The sequence below is a fragment of the Corylus avellana genome, chromosome 4 (genome assembly GCF_965113065.1).
Source record: "Corylus avellana chromosome 4, dhCorAvel1.hap1.2, whole genome shotgun sequence".
In the NCBI taxonomy this organism is placed as follows: domain Eukaryota; kingdom Viridiplantae; phylum Streptophyta; class Magnoliopsida; order Fagales; family Betulaceae; genus Corylus; species Corylus avellana.
Window position 1 is genome coordinate 17,542,477 of NC_142493.1, and position 15,994 is coordinate 17,558,470.

Sequence of the window (15,994 nt, forward strand, 5' to 3'; positions counted from 1 at the left end):
ATAAAATAATCCATTTATAGGGGGGGGGGGGCTATTTGAATATAGAAAAAAACCTAAGGACCTAATTGTTAAAATTGAAAACCTTAGGGTTGTAAATGAACAAAGCTACCTGTAAGCTCGCTTCGGTTTAGCTCGATAAAGCTCGGCTCATATGCAACTCAGTTATTAAATGAGTCGTTTGTGGACACGAAACTTTACTCAATTATTAAACGATACTTACTTATATAAAACCTTGACTCGCTCATTTAAAGTTTGTAAAAATACTCATATAAGGGCTCGGTTCAATAGCTTATATAGTATGTCTCATTTGGGAAGATGAGCATTCAAGTAAAGAATTTTTTTTTTTTTTTTGGGTTAAATACCTTTCAACCCCTTTTGGTTTAACTACTTTATCTTTTGCTCCCTTGGTTTCAATTCGTATCACAAATAGTACCTGGGTAATGAATAAAAACTGAAATAGTATTTTCGTCAATCTACCATTCAAAAACTTAACGGCAATCCATGTCACTACCACTAAGCCTCTTTAAAATGTCGACACCTGCCTTCTTCTTTTTGTTTTTCATGTCCCGATATATCCCCAAAAAAATCCCAAATCGCATGAACCCTAGGTTCACCTTATGCAAAACCTAGGTTATAAAATTTGGGGGAAATCGAAATGCTAGGATTATTCTGAAGAAACCTAGACGTGAGGGCTCTCCATTGTCGAATAGTTACTAAATCGGAGGGTGCAAGACTGTAAAATTACCGTAGCTTATGGGCTGAAAATTTATTCATGAAAACTCTCCAAAAGTTAACAGTTTTTTTTTTTTTTTTTTTTTTTTTCACATGAACTGCAGCAGAAAGAATCAGCACAAGAGGGTGGTGCAAGATGTGGCGGGGGAGGGAAATGGCTCAGATTTGTGGACAAGTCTCGACATTTTAAAGGGGCTTTGTGGTAGTGGCGTGGATTGCCGTTAAGTTTTTAAACAGCAGATTGACGGAAGTACCAATTCAGTTTTTATCCATTACCCATGTTCCATTTGAGATACAAATTGAAACCGATGGCATGGGACAAAAAATAAAGTTGTTAAACAACAAGGGGCTGAAAGGTATTTAACCCTTTTTTGAAGAAAAAACAAATCTATACATTTTGCTTCAGCCGAGCTGGGTGAGCCAAGTTTCGAGTACTCGGCTTCCATAGTAGGTGAGCTCGAGCTCACACAAGAAATTTTCCTTCGTGAGCTGAGCTGAGCTCAAATTTTAGTACTCAGCTCTCGTGAAAATTTTAAATTAGCCGAGCTTGGGTAGGCACAACTTGCCCAAGCTCGGCTCGTTTATAGGTATGGACTAAATTAAAATCACATGAAAACTTAATGATTGAGGGTAGAGAAAGAGACTAAAATTTGGAACACACACTTAATATTTAATTGAGATTAAGGAAGTATTTCATTCAGATGTTTAAAAAAAAATTCAATAGATATTTTTTTGAGAAAGAGATGAAACAAATCAAATCAAGAACAAGGAGACAAAATTGCATAGCTGCAAGAGCTCAAACAGAATTTTGAGAGTGAAAATTATGCAACCTATGTGAAAAAATGACAACGATCTATATATGCAGTACTAAAATTCACAGACAAATTATTTTTGACTAGTGCAAAAGAGATAAAAGAGAGGAATTAATTACCAAGCAATCAGTCTGAAACATACAAAGAGTGTCAACGAAATTGTATCCCTAAAAATAAAAGCATCTAAATGGCATACCTCTGATGCTGACAAAAATTGAAGAACCAGATTTTAGTAAGCAGAAGATAATAGATAGAGCTCTATGTTGAAGAATACAAACCACACATCTATTATAAAACAGAAACTACAACATATTCGGGCCCCAAACATCAGCCTGGAGCATATATATCTCGGTTATTGACAAACATATACCAATGATAGTAAGCAAATGTAAAATCAAAGCCACATCTAACTGTTTCCGTGATCACTATAGCATTTTTGAAATGTGATGCTAAACTTCTCAATCCAAATTCAATCCATGGCTGAAATGATGCTCCAGAGCTGATATACATGAAGCCTTCCTCTTGATCTGGATCAGCTTGTCCCCGATGCACCATGGAAAACTAAGGAAATGAGCTCTGCGCATTCCCTCGTTGTAGCGACCCCAATACCTATAATGATAGGTAACATAATACCAGGCTGAGGCTTTTGCATTTACAACATCAGTGTCAGAATCTGTGTCACTAAAACCGTTGTTGAACCAGGTCCTAGCTTCCTTTCTTAAGGCCTTCACCGCATAATTAATTGCTTCCATATCCTTCCTCTTATTGAAAAATTTTGACATTTTTAAGATGTTGCCATTGAGTATTTCAGCTTCTGTTTCGATCCCATAATAGTCCATTAAATTTCCCAACTTGGAATCATATTTATTTTTGTAATCGAAAGCATCACTGATGTAGACCTCAAAGCCATCTACTTCCATGTCGGAATCATAACATTGCTCTGCTACTTCTCGGGTGAAGGGATTTATAGGGCTAGTGCACGATGCAATGTCAATCACTTCTCGAAAAAGCTTTCCGATCACAGATTGTGATTTATAGGTGCGTTTATCAGGCTTTTCCATGAAATCTGGATATGTTTTGGGGCGCAGATTATATGGTACTTCGACTACCACACCACTTTTTGGGAAGTCAACAGCAATTGAGTGTAGCTTTGCAAGCTTAATGCATTTACCACTCATTGCCCTACGACGCTCCTTATCTGCAAAGACTTTGTGGGCATTATCAATGATTCCTAAATTGTCATTGACCATGTACTTGGGGAAATACTCTTGAACTTCCTGTAGCACAGAAGTAACATTCTTTAGTATGTATGGTATAGAAGGAATTTGATGCAAACAGGATAGATACCTATGAAAGAGAAATGATAATCTTAGATAAAAAAAGAGGCTATTAATTAGAAATTTGATGGGAGCAAAAGCACGTTTCAAGGGTCCAACACATTAAAAAGTTTCTTATGAATGCCTTACATATTAGGACTCATGATATTGATGCTTGAGAAATCAAAATTGCGATTGAGTACCTCTATTGTAACATCATGATCGACTGGCACAGTTGGTGCTGGGCTGTAATCCATTGGTTCAATTTGCTTAGAAGGAATAAGATCAGGGTCCCAACAGACAAAGTATGTATCTCCATCCAAATCACTCCCGGAACATTCATTTGGGTGAGGCCTGACAATGCAATTATTACACTAAATTAGTCAACAGTGTCTACCTAGAGAATGTTGTATACAACATTCTGGTGTGTTACAAAAATAAGACAAAGAAAGCAACTTTCCACTATGTGTATGTTTGCAAGGGGATCATGCATACATAAATGCTAAATTTTATGTCGCTCTAGGATTATGTGTAAGCACAATTTGTCTGTGTATGTTTGAGTCTTTGAGGGTGTGTGTGCACATATCAATAGGATTTTAGAAGTATCTATTATGGGATATCAGTCTTACCTCGGTCCCTTTTGCGGAAAAACAACACAATCAACCATGTGCTGCAAAGCTGGAACATTAACAGCCCTTAGAACACGCACATCTCCTGGATAGAGACAAGGGTTTTTAGCAACAACTACCTTGCCCTCAAAAATAAAATTATTTGGGTCTGAACTGCTGGGACTGAACTTGAGCGAGGAATTGCTACCGAGCTGCTTACTAAAACGAGAAATCTGCGCAAATATTTGACCATACTCCAATATCCCGGTTTCATCAAGACATCCCATCATAGATCTTCCATTTGGAACATATATCCTTGATTTGTCCCGCAAGTCCATCAATGTAGATGCACGTAATACTTGTAGCATCATAAAAAGAAATGGTTCTTCATTTGGCTTGTAACCAGCAGCTAGCATTTCCTTTAGAATGGTTGGTATCTCTCCTGGGAACATAAACTCCAGTGCCTCCCGCGCGATCAACGAATCTGTTAATATAGCATTCAGTTGATCTATTGTCTCCCTTTGCTTCTTTATGAAAACTTTATCCTTAACCCCGAGGTAAGATAAAAGAGTGATAATTTGGTGATTAAGAAAACAAGGTTGATACTTGCTCCATGTCAAAACATCCAGGGTTGTATTCTGTGAATTGTACTTGCACATGCTCTTTCTCAGTGACAGCTTAATCGATGATGTTGGATCGACAGCAACAACACCTTTAAACCCACCGTATCGAATCTGAAATGCAGATGGAACAGAATTTCTGCAGCCACATTTTGAAGCCACTTCGCGAGCCAATTCTGCAGATATCTTCCCTATACCATCCGAGAAGAAACAATATGTGATTCCAGATCTTTTTGCTTCTACATCAGGAATCATCTCAATTTCGTGCCTACCAACGTGCAGAGTTTTCCTGGAGGAGCTAAACGATTGACCAAGTCTGGCAGCATATTTTGCAACAATCCTTATTTCACGAAAATCACCCATCCACTCTCTGATGCCTGCTGCAGTAAGACCAGTTCTTGAAGCAAACATCCAAAGAGAATTTTCGCGTAATTGACTGTTTGAAAATGCAAGAAACTCAAACTTCTTATCACCAATAACAATGCCGTTTTTTAGAGTGGACAGTATCCTCTCATAAATGCTAGTGCGCTTGTCGTCCTCATTCGCAGAAGATGCTCGAGGAGATAAAACTGTCGCGTGCAGTTTATCCAAGTCCTCATCGACAAAAGAAACGCGAAGAAAATTATCAATATCTTCAGGATAATTGCGCAAGATGCGATTGGAGAGACTCACCTCTGGACCACGGAAATATACTTTAGATGGAGTTATTTGAACCCTGTGTACATATACCAACCCGTCATCTAAAGATATTGCAGGAGGTGTTGGAAGTCGCCCATCCGTGGCATATCTCTTATACTGCTCAGAAAGCCACCTTACAGGCTCATAGCAGCAGTCTTTTAGATGATACAGTTTGTCCAAGGCACTTTCTATATACTCGAGTTTTATTCTCGTAGGATCGACCAACCGACAAAAATTGATATCAATTGCTGGCCCAGGAAGACACCCATTCTGAACTAAGGAGTTGATCTTGAACAAGATTTTATATGGCAAGTTGAAGCTTGGGGGTGGATTCACAATGGGGACAAGACCTGAATTGCAGGAGAAATTAGATCCTTCCTGCAGAACAAATTGGCCTTCATTCTCTTCATAAAGCAGAAATTTTGGAAGCTGACCCTCAAGTGGAAGCTCCAAACATAGAGCAGAAGATTGGCCAATGCCACACAATGGAGTGAAATCAACTTCCCGGAACCACTGGTAACCTCCACGAGCACAAGAGACATCTTTCTTATGAATCTTGGGAGCACCAAGCAACTGGAAATAGAAAAAGATTTTGTTCAAGTATCTAATGAAATTGGTAAACCAACAAGCTATAGAAATGAATATCAATTAAGGTAATATTGGGGATTACAATGACATTAAATTGCCCATTAATTTCTGCAGAGAAGCTTACCCATCTTGTAACAAAAAAAAAAAAAAAAAAAGCGAAAAATCTGCAGAGAAGCTTACCTGTTCAGGGGCTTCCTCTCTGATATTTTCCGTTGTGGGACTGATGTGTGAAAATAATGACTTTTTTTTTTTTTTTTTTTAATTTCGCTTTCCATTATTTAAAAGGGTGAGGGTTAAAAAAAAAAAAAAAAAAGGCTCAGGGTACTTTTGTATTTTTGTATTTTTTAAATCAGGCTTAGGCTAATAGCAGCAGTCTTAAATTTGATACTTTTGTATTTTTTTACTCAAAATATCTTTAAATTTATTAAAAAAATAATCATTAAAAACACTTAAAAGGGTGACCTTTTTCATATTAGCCTCTTAATTTTATTTTTTATTTTTTCAAATGAGTGTATTTATATATTCTTAAATTTTATTTATTAACAACTTTAAGAGTATTTTGAGGAGAAAGATGTAAATTACCTATTTTGACAAGCAATGGTAGTATACAGGCTTCGATGTAATTTTTTATTTTTATTTTTTATGATTTTTTATCTTTTTAGGTTTTAAGGCATAATTATAAAATGAGTGATAATTTGAAAAGTTAAAAGGTATATTTTTCTAAAATTAAAAATTCTAGGTAGAGAGTTGGTCAATTTCTGGACTCATACTCTATGGGGTTGCATGGAAACACTACTGACATATGTAATTTTTTTAACGGTTTCAATTTAATTAATTTTTTGTTTTTTTAATGTGAAAAAAGAGAGAATGGTATTAAACATGAACGGTTAAGAAAACTAGAGCCTAATCATCATTTGACTCACAAACACAGAGGAGAGGATGTTACCAGTGACAACCATATACATATAGAAAATTAGAAATTAGAAAGTAAGCAACAAATTAACCTGAAGGAGAAGAAAAATTGTAGATTGGCCACGTGGTCGATGTAGCTTAATCTGCCAAATGCTGTCATTGGAGATTTCAAGCTTGTATGCTTCAGAGAGATGAGAAAGAAAGAAGAACCACTTTCTCTTTTCCAAATCAAACCCAACAGAAACATCTTCTTCCTGTTTCCAGAGCACAGAAAATGTTTCTTTCGAAATCTGATATCCAAAGTGTAACGCTTTGATATCCATGGTATGTATGTAAGAACAACCTTGTCTTTGGAAGAAAAAAATGATTGTAAGCTGAAAGGAAAGCACTGCTGCTAAGTAAGAAGCAAGTGCTCATATATATAGTCTATAGACAAGAGCATGCTGCAGCTTCCTTATACTTAGGAAATAAGTTGAGGGAATCACAACGTTGTTACTTGTCATTCCTGTTTCCTAAATCTGAATTTCTTTTACTATATTCCTTCAAGTCCCGGTCTCTCATGTCGTTGACGAGCAAAGGTCACAGAGTTCTGATGATGTGGACCAATCATAATATAACGTCATACAGCTCCCCCACACTGACAAGAAACTAAACAGAAAGAGAGGGATCCTACCATGTTGGGGATATATTCCTCCTTGCTTGGCAGGCAAGGTTTAAAGTAAAAGAGTGATGAAATTGAGATGACCACTTCTTGACCAAAGCAACGATCGACAAAGAAAAAGTGTTGACTAAAAAACTTGGTCACCAAGGGGATGAACAGAATGTTTGGATTGTGATTGCCCAAGGCCACTTCACTTTACCAATCACATGGGCCACGGCTTTTCAATCTGAAGCTCTCGTGGAAAGTGCCCTTTACCAATTGGAGTACTGGAAAACTTATTCAAAACTTAAGCAATGCCCGTATGAATTGTACAGCATCAACAACCATTCTATTTATCTCATTTAATATTTCTTTATGTGCATAGAAGATACTAGAAAAACACATGCATTAATTCGCTTTCTTCTCTTTGTGTGGAAATAATATAAGTCTATATAATATATGGAGGTTAAAGCCAAATTTAAGATATGTTCGTTGAAGACTTTAAGTGTTTTGAATGCCATTTTTGTTTTTGGTTGTTTTCTTATGTGACATAAAGTGAAAGCAATTTTTATATTTTGAAGAGTGTTTTTCAATTTTGGGTTTTTGTTAATGTCTTTAGTCTAAAAAAAATAAATAAAACCGAGAAAACAAATTAAAGTCGTCAATAAATATGAGCTAGGGTCATGTTTACTCCAGCGTGCAGGTGTACTTAGATTAGGAAAATTTTAGGTGTTCTCTTCACTTCAAAAAACAGGGGGTTTTTTGACATGGCGAACAGTAACACACTTTTTGCCACGTCAATAACTATTGACGTGCCATTATGACACGTCAAAAATTATTGACGTGCCATAATGGCATGTCAATAATTATTGACGTGCGGAAACGCCACGTCAATAAATTATTGACGTGCTATTTTGACACGTCAATAATTATTAACGTGGCAGTTTGCCACGTTAAAAATTTTTGATGTATTACAATGACACGTTAAAAATTTTTGATGTATTACAATGACACGTTAAAAATTTTTGATGTGTTATTTTTGACACGTCAAAAATTATTGACATGCCATTATTTCACACGTCAATAACGGAATTTCAATTATAATTAATTATAATTAATTCAATCATATTAATTATAATATATGTGTTTGAAAAAAAAAAATTAGGTAATAAAATTTAATTGGTATATATATACACGTATAATTATACTTGATTCAAAATTTTATCTTGATTTCTTGAAGAAAAAAAAATATATAGTGCATTTTAGCTAGAAATCATTCTAGTAATATTAATATAGCCATATTAATTTTTAAAAAATAAATTACAAAATACATTTATTTTATACAACCCGCAAACCCCACATGAACCCAACACGAAATATGTGTTTGTTGTTATTTCCAAGCGCCAAAACAAAAAAGAATCAAGAAACCCATCATGGTATGATATATACTACCATTAATACACTATATGCCAGAATATTAAAGAAACGAAAAGACAAAGAAACAACAAGCAGGAAGCAAGCAATTATAAGGAAGGGAGTACCAGTTTCTTGTCGTGAAGGTAGAGAGGGGATGATCTTGAAGAAGTGCGAGGGTGTCGTAACTGCCATCGAACTTGACCTCCGGTTGTGCACCACTCTAGTCCGGCGAGTCCTTGACTTATCTCGATTGTTCATTGATCCCACGATGGAAATGCCTGGAAGCATAGCTCTGATTCTCGGTGAGTTGAATATTGAGCCATCACAAAAAAAAAAAAAAAAAAAAAAGGATTTTATTATTAACAATCTAGAATATTATTTATTTGTTCTCTAATTAGTCTTAAGTATATTGTATTTATAAAAAAATATAAAAGAAAAAAAAATGATATATATATATATATATATATATATATATAAGTCAGTTTTTCTGATCTAAACCGTACTAACAGAATGGAAAGGCCCCCTTTATTAATCAATGAAAGAAGAAATTCTTTTGCTAGCTCAACCACCTCAAAAGGTCTCAGATGAAGAGACCAAGATGTTGACAAATTTCTTGCTCACCCTGATTTAAAATTAAAAGGTGTCTCTGATGATTCTCAAGTTTCTTCTGTTTTTTACACTGCCAAGCAAACTCCTTCTCCTACTCAAGTTGATGATGATGGAGGATCTTTGTCTCCATCCACTTCAGATTTTAATGCACCTCTTCCTCATCCTCATCAATTAAATGTCCTTCATGCTCCTGTTAAAGATTTCTTTTCCCAAATTGATTGGCCTGCTTTACAAAAAGATTTTTCTTCAAAAGAAAACCAAGCACTACGACATTCTTATCGCTCTAATTTTTCTGAAAAAGAAAGATCCATTATCAAAATTCGTTGGACTGAAAAAATGATTGAAGCACAAAAACATATCCTGTTTTTTGATTTTCTTCAAAACCATTACCCCAGCAATAATGTTTGAAATGTTGTTAAAAAATCTTTTGTTAAAGAAGATAAAACCACTATTAAAGCTTCTCACCCACCTCTTGAAAATTTGTTAATCAAGACTTATGGAACTGATACAACTATTAAAGCTTCCCCTTTTAAAACTCCTGATGCAGCCACTACTCATAATGAAACCAGAAAAATCATTGAACAAAACAATTTTATAAACCAATCTCTTCATGTTATTGGCCAACAGTTAGATCGGATTGAAGACAAAATTGATTCTCCCACTTCCTCTAGTTGTAAAACTGAAAAACCAATCATTTCTCTTCCTGAAGAAAGGAAAAATCTTGGATTGAAAACCACTAACCAAAAAAATGTTGACAGAATTGACAAAATGTTGAAAGATCTGAAAACTAGTCAAGCTTCTGGCTCTGGAAAAGCCTGTGTTGTTCAAAAAATCAATGAAACATCTGATTCAGACGATTCTGAATATTCTGAATATTCTTCTGATTTCAACATTAAAATAATTGAAGAAAATTTTGGTCCAGATCAAAAACTCCAAAGAATTTTTTATAAAACCAAACCCATTAATCTCACAAAAAACTGGTATTCAAAGCCCACTCCTCCTGATTTACAGTTTGAAGAAAGATTTTTTTCAATCCCAGTTTTCTGCTTCTGCTGATAAACTTTATGAATGGAACATTGATGGTTTGTCTGAACAAGAAATATTGAATAAAATGAATCAAATGTCTATGGTTGCTAATGCTTATGTTACTAATCACAATTTAAGCCAATCAGAAATTGTTGATTTGCTTTCTACGGGTTTCTCTGGAACTCTTTGGAATTGGTGGGATAAACACCTCACTGAAGAATCTTGAGAAAACATTAGAAAAGATGTCAAGAAAGATGAAGATGGCTTACCTCTATTTGATGAGCAACATGGCATTGGTGAACCCAATAGTGTTAACACATGGATTTACACCATCATTAAGCATTTTATTGGAACACCTTCTAACATCACTTCTCGCATTTCTGATTTCCTGAATAATCTTCGTTGTCCTACTATGTCTGATTATAGATGGTATCAAAATATTTTTCTTTCTCGAGTTATGGTTAGATCTGATAGTCAGAAACCTGATTGGAAAGAAAAATTTATTGATGGATTACCTTCATTATTTGCTCACAAAGTTAAAGATGAACTCATTAACTCTAACACTGGATTAATTGAATATGAAAACTTAACCTATGGTGATTTGTTTTCTACTGTTAAAAAACTTGGCATAAAAATGTGCATGATCAAAAAATGATAAGACAATAGTTGAAGAACAAAAAGAAAGCTAAATATGAAATGGGTAATTTTTGCGAACAATTTGGGTTACCTCCTATGGCTCCCTCTCAGAAAAATAGAAAGAAACCTGGTAAAGTTTTCAAGAAAAGACCTGCTTCATATTACAATAGTTACAAGAAAAGAAAATTTCATAAACCAATTAAAAAATTTCCAGCAGCTAACAAATCCAAAAAGAATAACTCAAAATTTGATAAATATTTTTCTAAAGGAAAATGCTTTAATCCTGGGAAATCAGGACATTTTGCTGATAAGTGCCCTAAACCACCAAAAAAATTGAAGAAAGAAATTAATGCATTGAAAATTGGTGACAATGAAAAAGAAAATCTTTTTAGAATCCTACAATCAGTAAGTTCTTCTGATTCATCTGATTGTGAATTTTTGACAACTTCAAGTGACTCTGATTACCATTCTGCCAGTGAATTTTTGATAACGATTTCAAAATTGGTTGTAATGATTCTTGCTGCAAAAATGTGAAAACTTGCAATGTTATCTCAAAAACTGAAGAACAAGAAAATTTGCTAATCACTTTAATTTCAAAAATTGAAAATCCTGAATTAAAAGAAGACTACCTTAAAAAACTCAACAATACCATGATTAAAAATGCTAATAAACCTAACAACACAAAAATCTCTCTTGATGAAACTTTGGAACAATTTTCTAAACAAAAATCCAAAGAAATTACTATCTCAGATTTGCAGCATGAGATTAGTAATATCAAGAAAGAAATTGCAGATTTGAAAAATGACCTCTTTACTGTTAAAACTGATAATAATGATTTAAAACAACAACTATTAATACTGAAAATCCAAAATTGTTTTCAAGATCACAATTCTGATAATGAAAATGATAAGCAATCTGAGCATTCTGATGAAGCAGAATCCAGCAATAAAGTGATTTTCAATGAAGTCAACAATGAAGTCAAGATTATCAGTCTTATTAACAAAATTGCTCCACCTAAATGGTATTCTAAAGTTCATATTGTCAATGGTCCTAATTATGCATTCGATACCATTGCTTTGATTGATTCTGGTGCTGATTTGAATTGTATTCAAGAAGGAATAGTTCCCAGCAAATATTTTGAAAAATCCACTGAAAGACTGAACTCTGCCAGTGGAAGCCGTTTGCAAATCAAATACGAATTAAATAGTATACATGTTTGCCAGGGTGATGTCTGTTTTGATACTGCTGCTGTTCTTGTGAAAAATATGACTGAAAAGGTTATTCTTGGCCTTCCTTTTATTTGCATGCTTTATCCTTTTTTTGTTGATGAAACTGGTGTTTCAACTATTAAAATGGGTGTTGAAGTAAAATTTTATTTTGCTAACAAATTTGAAATTGATATTAGCCATTTTAACATTATCACTGCCAAAACTAAACATTTAAACTTCTTGAAACAAGAAGTTAAATAGAAAAAGATTGCTGAACAACTTTCTAATAAATTATTGCAATCCAAAATTGTCTCTTTTAATACTCGTAACATTGATCTTGTCTGTTCTGATCTTCCTGCTGCTTTTTGGCATAGGAAGAAACACACTGTTTCTTTACCTTACATTAAAACTTTTTCTGAAAATAAAATTCCCACTAAAGCCAGACCCATTCAAATGAATGCTGAAACCTTAGATTTTTGCCAAAAGGAGATTGTTGATTTACTTGCCAAAGGAATCATTCGTAAGAGTAAATCTCCTTGGTCTTGTGTTGCCTTTTATGTTATGAAAAAATGCTGAAGTCAAAAGGAGAACCCCTAGGCTTGTAATCAATTACAAACCACTCAATGATGTACTAGAATGGATCAGGTACCCCATTCCAAATAGAAATGATTTAGTTAGTCGCATCAGTGAGGCTATAGTTTTATCTAAGTTCGATATGAAGTCAGGATTTTGGCAAATCCAAATTGATGATAAAGATAGGTATAAGATTGCTTTTACCACCCCGTTTGGACATTATGAGTGAATTGTTATGCCTTTTGGTCTAAAAAATGCTCCCAGTGAATTCCAAAATATCATGAATGATATTTTCAATCCTTTCAGTCACTTTACTATTGTTTACATTGATGATGTTTTGATTTATTCTAAATCTATTGATGAACACTGGAAAGATTTGAATTTGTTTCTAGAAATAGTCAAACACAATGGACTTGTTGTTTCTGCTAAAAAAAATCAAGCTTTTCCAAACCAAAATTAGATTCCTTGGTTTTGATATTTCTGAAGGTCGGATAAATCCCATTGATAGAGCCATTCAATTTGCCGATAAATTTCCTGATGTTATCATTGATAAAAATCAGCTCCAAAGGTTTCTAGGTTCTTTAAATTATATTGCAGATTTCTACAAAGATCTGAGAAAACACTACAAACCTTTGTTCAACCGTTTGCCAAGCAATCCTCCCCCTTGGAGTGACACTCATACTTCCCTTGTTAGAGAAATTAAAACCTATGTCAAAGCTTTATCCTGTCTAGGAATTCCTTCAGACAATGCTTTCAAAATCGTTGAAATTGATGCTTCTGAAATTAGCTTCAAAAGTATTCTAAAACAAATTGTTTCTCCAGGATCTCCCGAACAAATTGTTCGATTCCATTATGGATCTTGGAATAAGACTCAAGTTAATTATAGCACTATTAAGAAAGAAATTCTTTCTGTAGTTTCATGTATTACTAAATTTCAATCTGATCTACTAAATCAAAAGTTTCTATTACGGATTGATTGTAAATCTGCTAAATACATTTTGCAAAAGGATGTTGAAAATATTGCATCAAAACAAATTTTCGCCAGATGGCAAGCCATTCTAAGTGTTTTTGATTTTGACATTGAATACATTAAAGGTTCCAATAATTCTATTCCAGATTTTCTCACTCGAGAATTTTTGCAGTGCTAGAATGGCCAGCAAAAAAGACAAGGAGAAGATTGAATCCAAGCCTTTGGCCTTGAGGCCAAAGACTACCATTGCCCCTCTAGCTACCAACTCATCCATTGCGCTAGCCAATCGATTCTCAGCCTTCAATCCCAGGTCACCGGCCACTTACTCCAGTACTCTTATTTCAGATTATGACCCTTTTGTAGTTGCTTCCCAAAAAACTGCTGCTCCTTTCATTAAATACGATAAATCCTCAGCTTATGTTGCTCTTCCTCATTTTGAATATTTTTTTCACATTGAATTAAACAGATCCCACATTAAATTCCCCGCTCAAATCGCTACTTCCTATTTTCCCCCACAATTCCATTGGATCCTTGAGCACCTTCAGAAAACCCTTTCCTACTATACTAATATCCTACTTCAAACAAAGTCTGTCCAATTTAAACCCATTTACAGTAAAACTGATCCCCAAAAACTCATTTACCACAGTGTTTATTTTGATAAAATTATTCTTGAAAAAGATTGGGGGGAACATCCCTCGCAACTCAGGAAATTAGATGATTTCCCAATTCCTTTTTGCTATTATGATTATGTTAATGCTTGGTACAAATTTTTCCTTTTCCAAAATTTCAAATTTGACCACTCCTGGTTCTTGAGCTTTGATAAAGAATTTGGAGGCATTCTCTCCCTCTGGTTCTCCAACTGGTGGAAAAAATTCGGTTTTATCCCTGATATTCTCCCATTAAAAATTGTTGAATCTTTTAAATCATTCAAAAATCTTTACCATACTGATGAATATGGGGCCAAGTTTCCCTACACTCTCCATTTTGCCAAAAAATTCAAGGTTCCCTGGATCATCAAATGGCAATATGTTATTCTTGATGATAAACTAGAATGTCATTGGTATATTAAATGGTGGGATAACTACCCACGAACTGATCATTTGATTGACAATGTCAAAGCACTAGCCCAGTTACCAAAAATCTAATCTCCTCTTGTTTCTAAACCATTAACCATTGGCACACCTGCCCAATTTATAACCCTCAGCACTTTCCTTTCTCCTCCCAAAGAAATCGCTGCCCCTGGTACTTCTTCCAGTTCTTCTAAGAAAAAGTCATCTTTGAAGAAAAAATAAAAGAAGAAAATTTTAAAAGCATTACTCAATTCTCTCAATGACAGTTCCAATTCTGATGAAGATAAAAAATCCAATGATAAGAAATACGATGTATCTTCTAAAGCAACTTTCAACCCCATACAAGATTGGTTCGGGAATTCTGGTTTTCCCAGAGACAGTGATAATTATTACCCTGGAATTGAAGATTTATAGCTCATTTGCCCTCCATGGCACCGTTGACAGCTCATTTGCCCTCTATGGCACCATTAACAGCTCATTTGCCCTCCGTGGCACCATTGACAGCTCATTTGCCCTCCGTGGCACCATTAACAGCTCATTTGCCCTCTGTGGCACCATTCATTAAAATTCCACTGCAGACATTTGCTAGCTCATCTTGGTTCAGTTACTCTACAGTTCCTGCCGACATTACAGTACTTCCTACAGTACTTGCCAACACTATAGTGACTGTCGACATTACAGTATCTTACTTTTACTATTAAATTTTCTGATGTAATTTTATTTAACCACTGGACTCTGTCTATATAAGGACAAGTCTCCTTCAGTGTAAGGCAGAAGCTTTCAGCCCAAACACCTGAAATCCCTCTGCAACTAGCCTGCTGTTTTCTACTTGTAATCCTTTCTGCTCTCTTGTAACTTCACTACTTCCAGATTACATTTCAATCTGTAAGTACTCTTGTTAATCATTAATCAAATCCTTTGATATCTTTTCATTATCTATTTATCCCATTACTCTTTTATACGCTCCTTTGATTCTTGCATCATGTTTATTTTAATTGCATATACCTCCTACATGGATGGTTCTACTGCTTTATTTTCAATTATTTTTTAATTTGCATTCGCATTCCCTTGTTGGTATCACAACACATTCCCTAATTGATTACAGGGGTTTCCCTTTCGGCTTCAGCATTTTTCATTACATAAAAGGCAGCACAAGACCAAGGAGATTTACTCTTACGAATGATACCTTTGGCAAGTAAATCAGCAATCTCCTTTTAGCAAAAATCTAAGGTTTCAGCATTCATTTGAATGGGTCTGGCTTTAGTGAGAATTTTATTTATATATATATATTGTGGGTATAAAAATTTAAAAAATTATTTTTCTCTTATTGACGTGTCACATGTGGCACGTCAATAATTCTTGACATGCCACATGTGACACGTCAATAATTCTTGACGTGTTCTATGTAGACACGTCAAGAAATTTCATTAGGAAGGCGCGATCGCCAGCTATCCCCCTTTTCTTTCTTTTTTTCTTTTCTTCCCCTCCTCTCTTTCTTTCTCCTCCCGCGCGCCCACAGCCCTCCCTCCGATCCCTTTTTTTTCACTGTCCATCGGCAACTTGTTGTCTCCATCTTCGTC

General features: G+C 34.9%; 1 protein-coding gene across 1 annotated transcript; it reads right to left on the reverse strand.

The window, feature by feature from the left end:
• Positions 1 to 1,789: 1,789 nt before the first annotated feature.
• Positions 1,790 to 6,598, reverse strand: LOC132179674 (putative RNA-dependent RNA polymerase 1). Its single transcript, XM_059592429.2, has 4 exons — positions 6,359 to 6,598; positions 3,490 to 5,339; positions 3,064 to 3,214; positions 1,790 to 2,821 (listed from the first exon to the last, which is right to left on the reverse strand). Exons 1-4 carry the CDS (start codon positions 6,587 to 6,589, stop codon positions 2,003 to 2,005), a joined length of 3,051 nt encoding a protein of 1,016 aa, XP_059448412.2. The 5' UTR covers positions 6,590 to 6,598; the 3' UTR covers positions 1,790 to 2,002.
• Between the last annotated feature and the right edge of the window lie 9,396 nt (positions 6,599 to 15,994).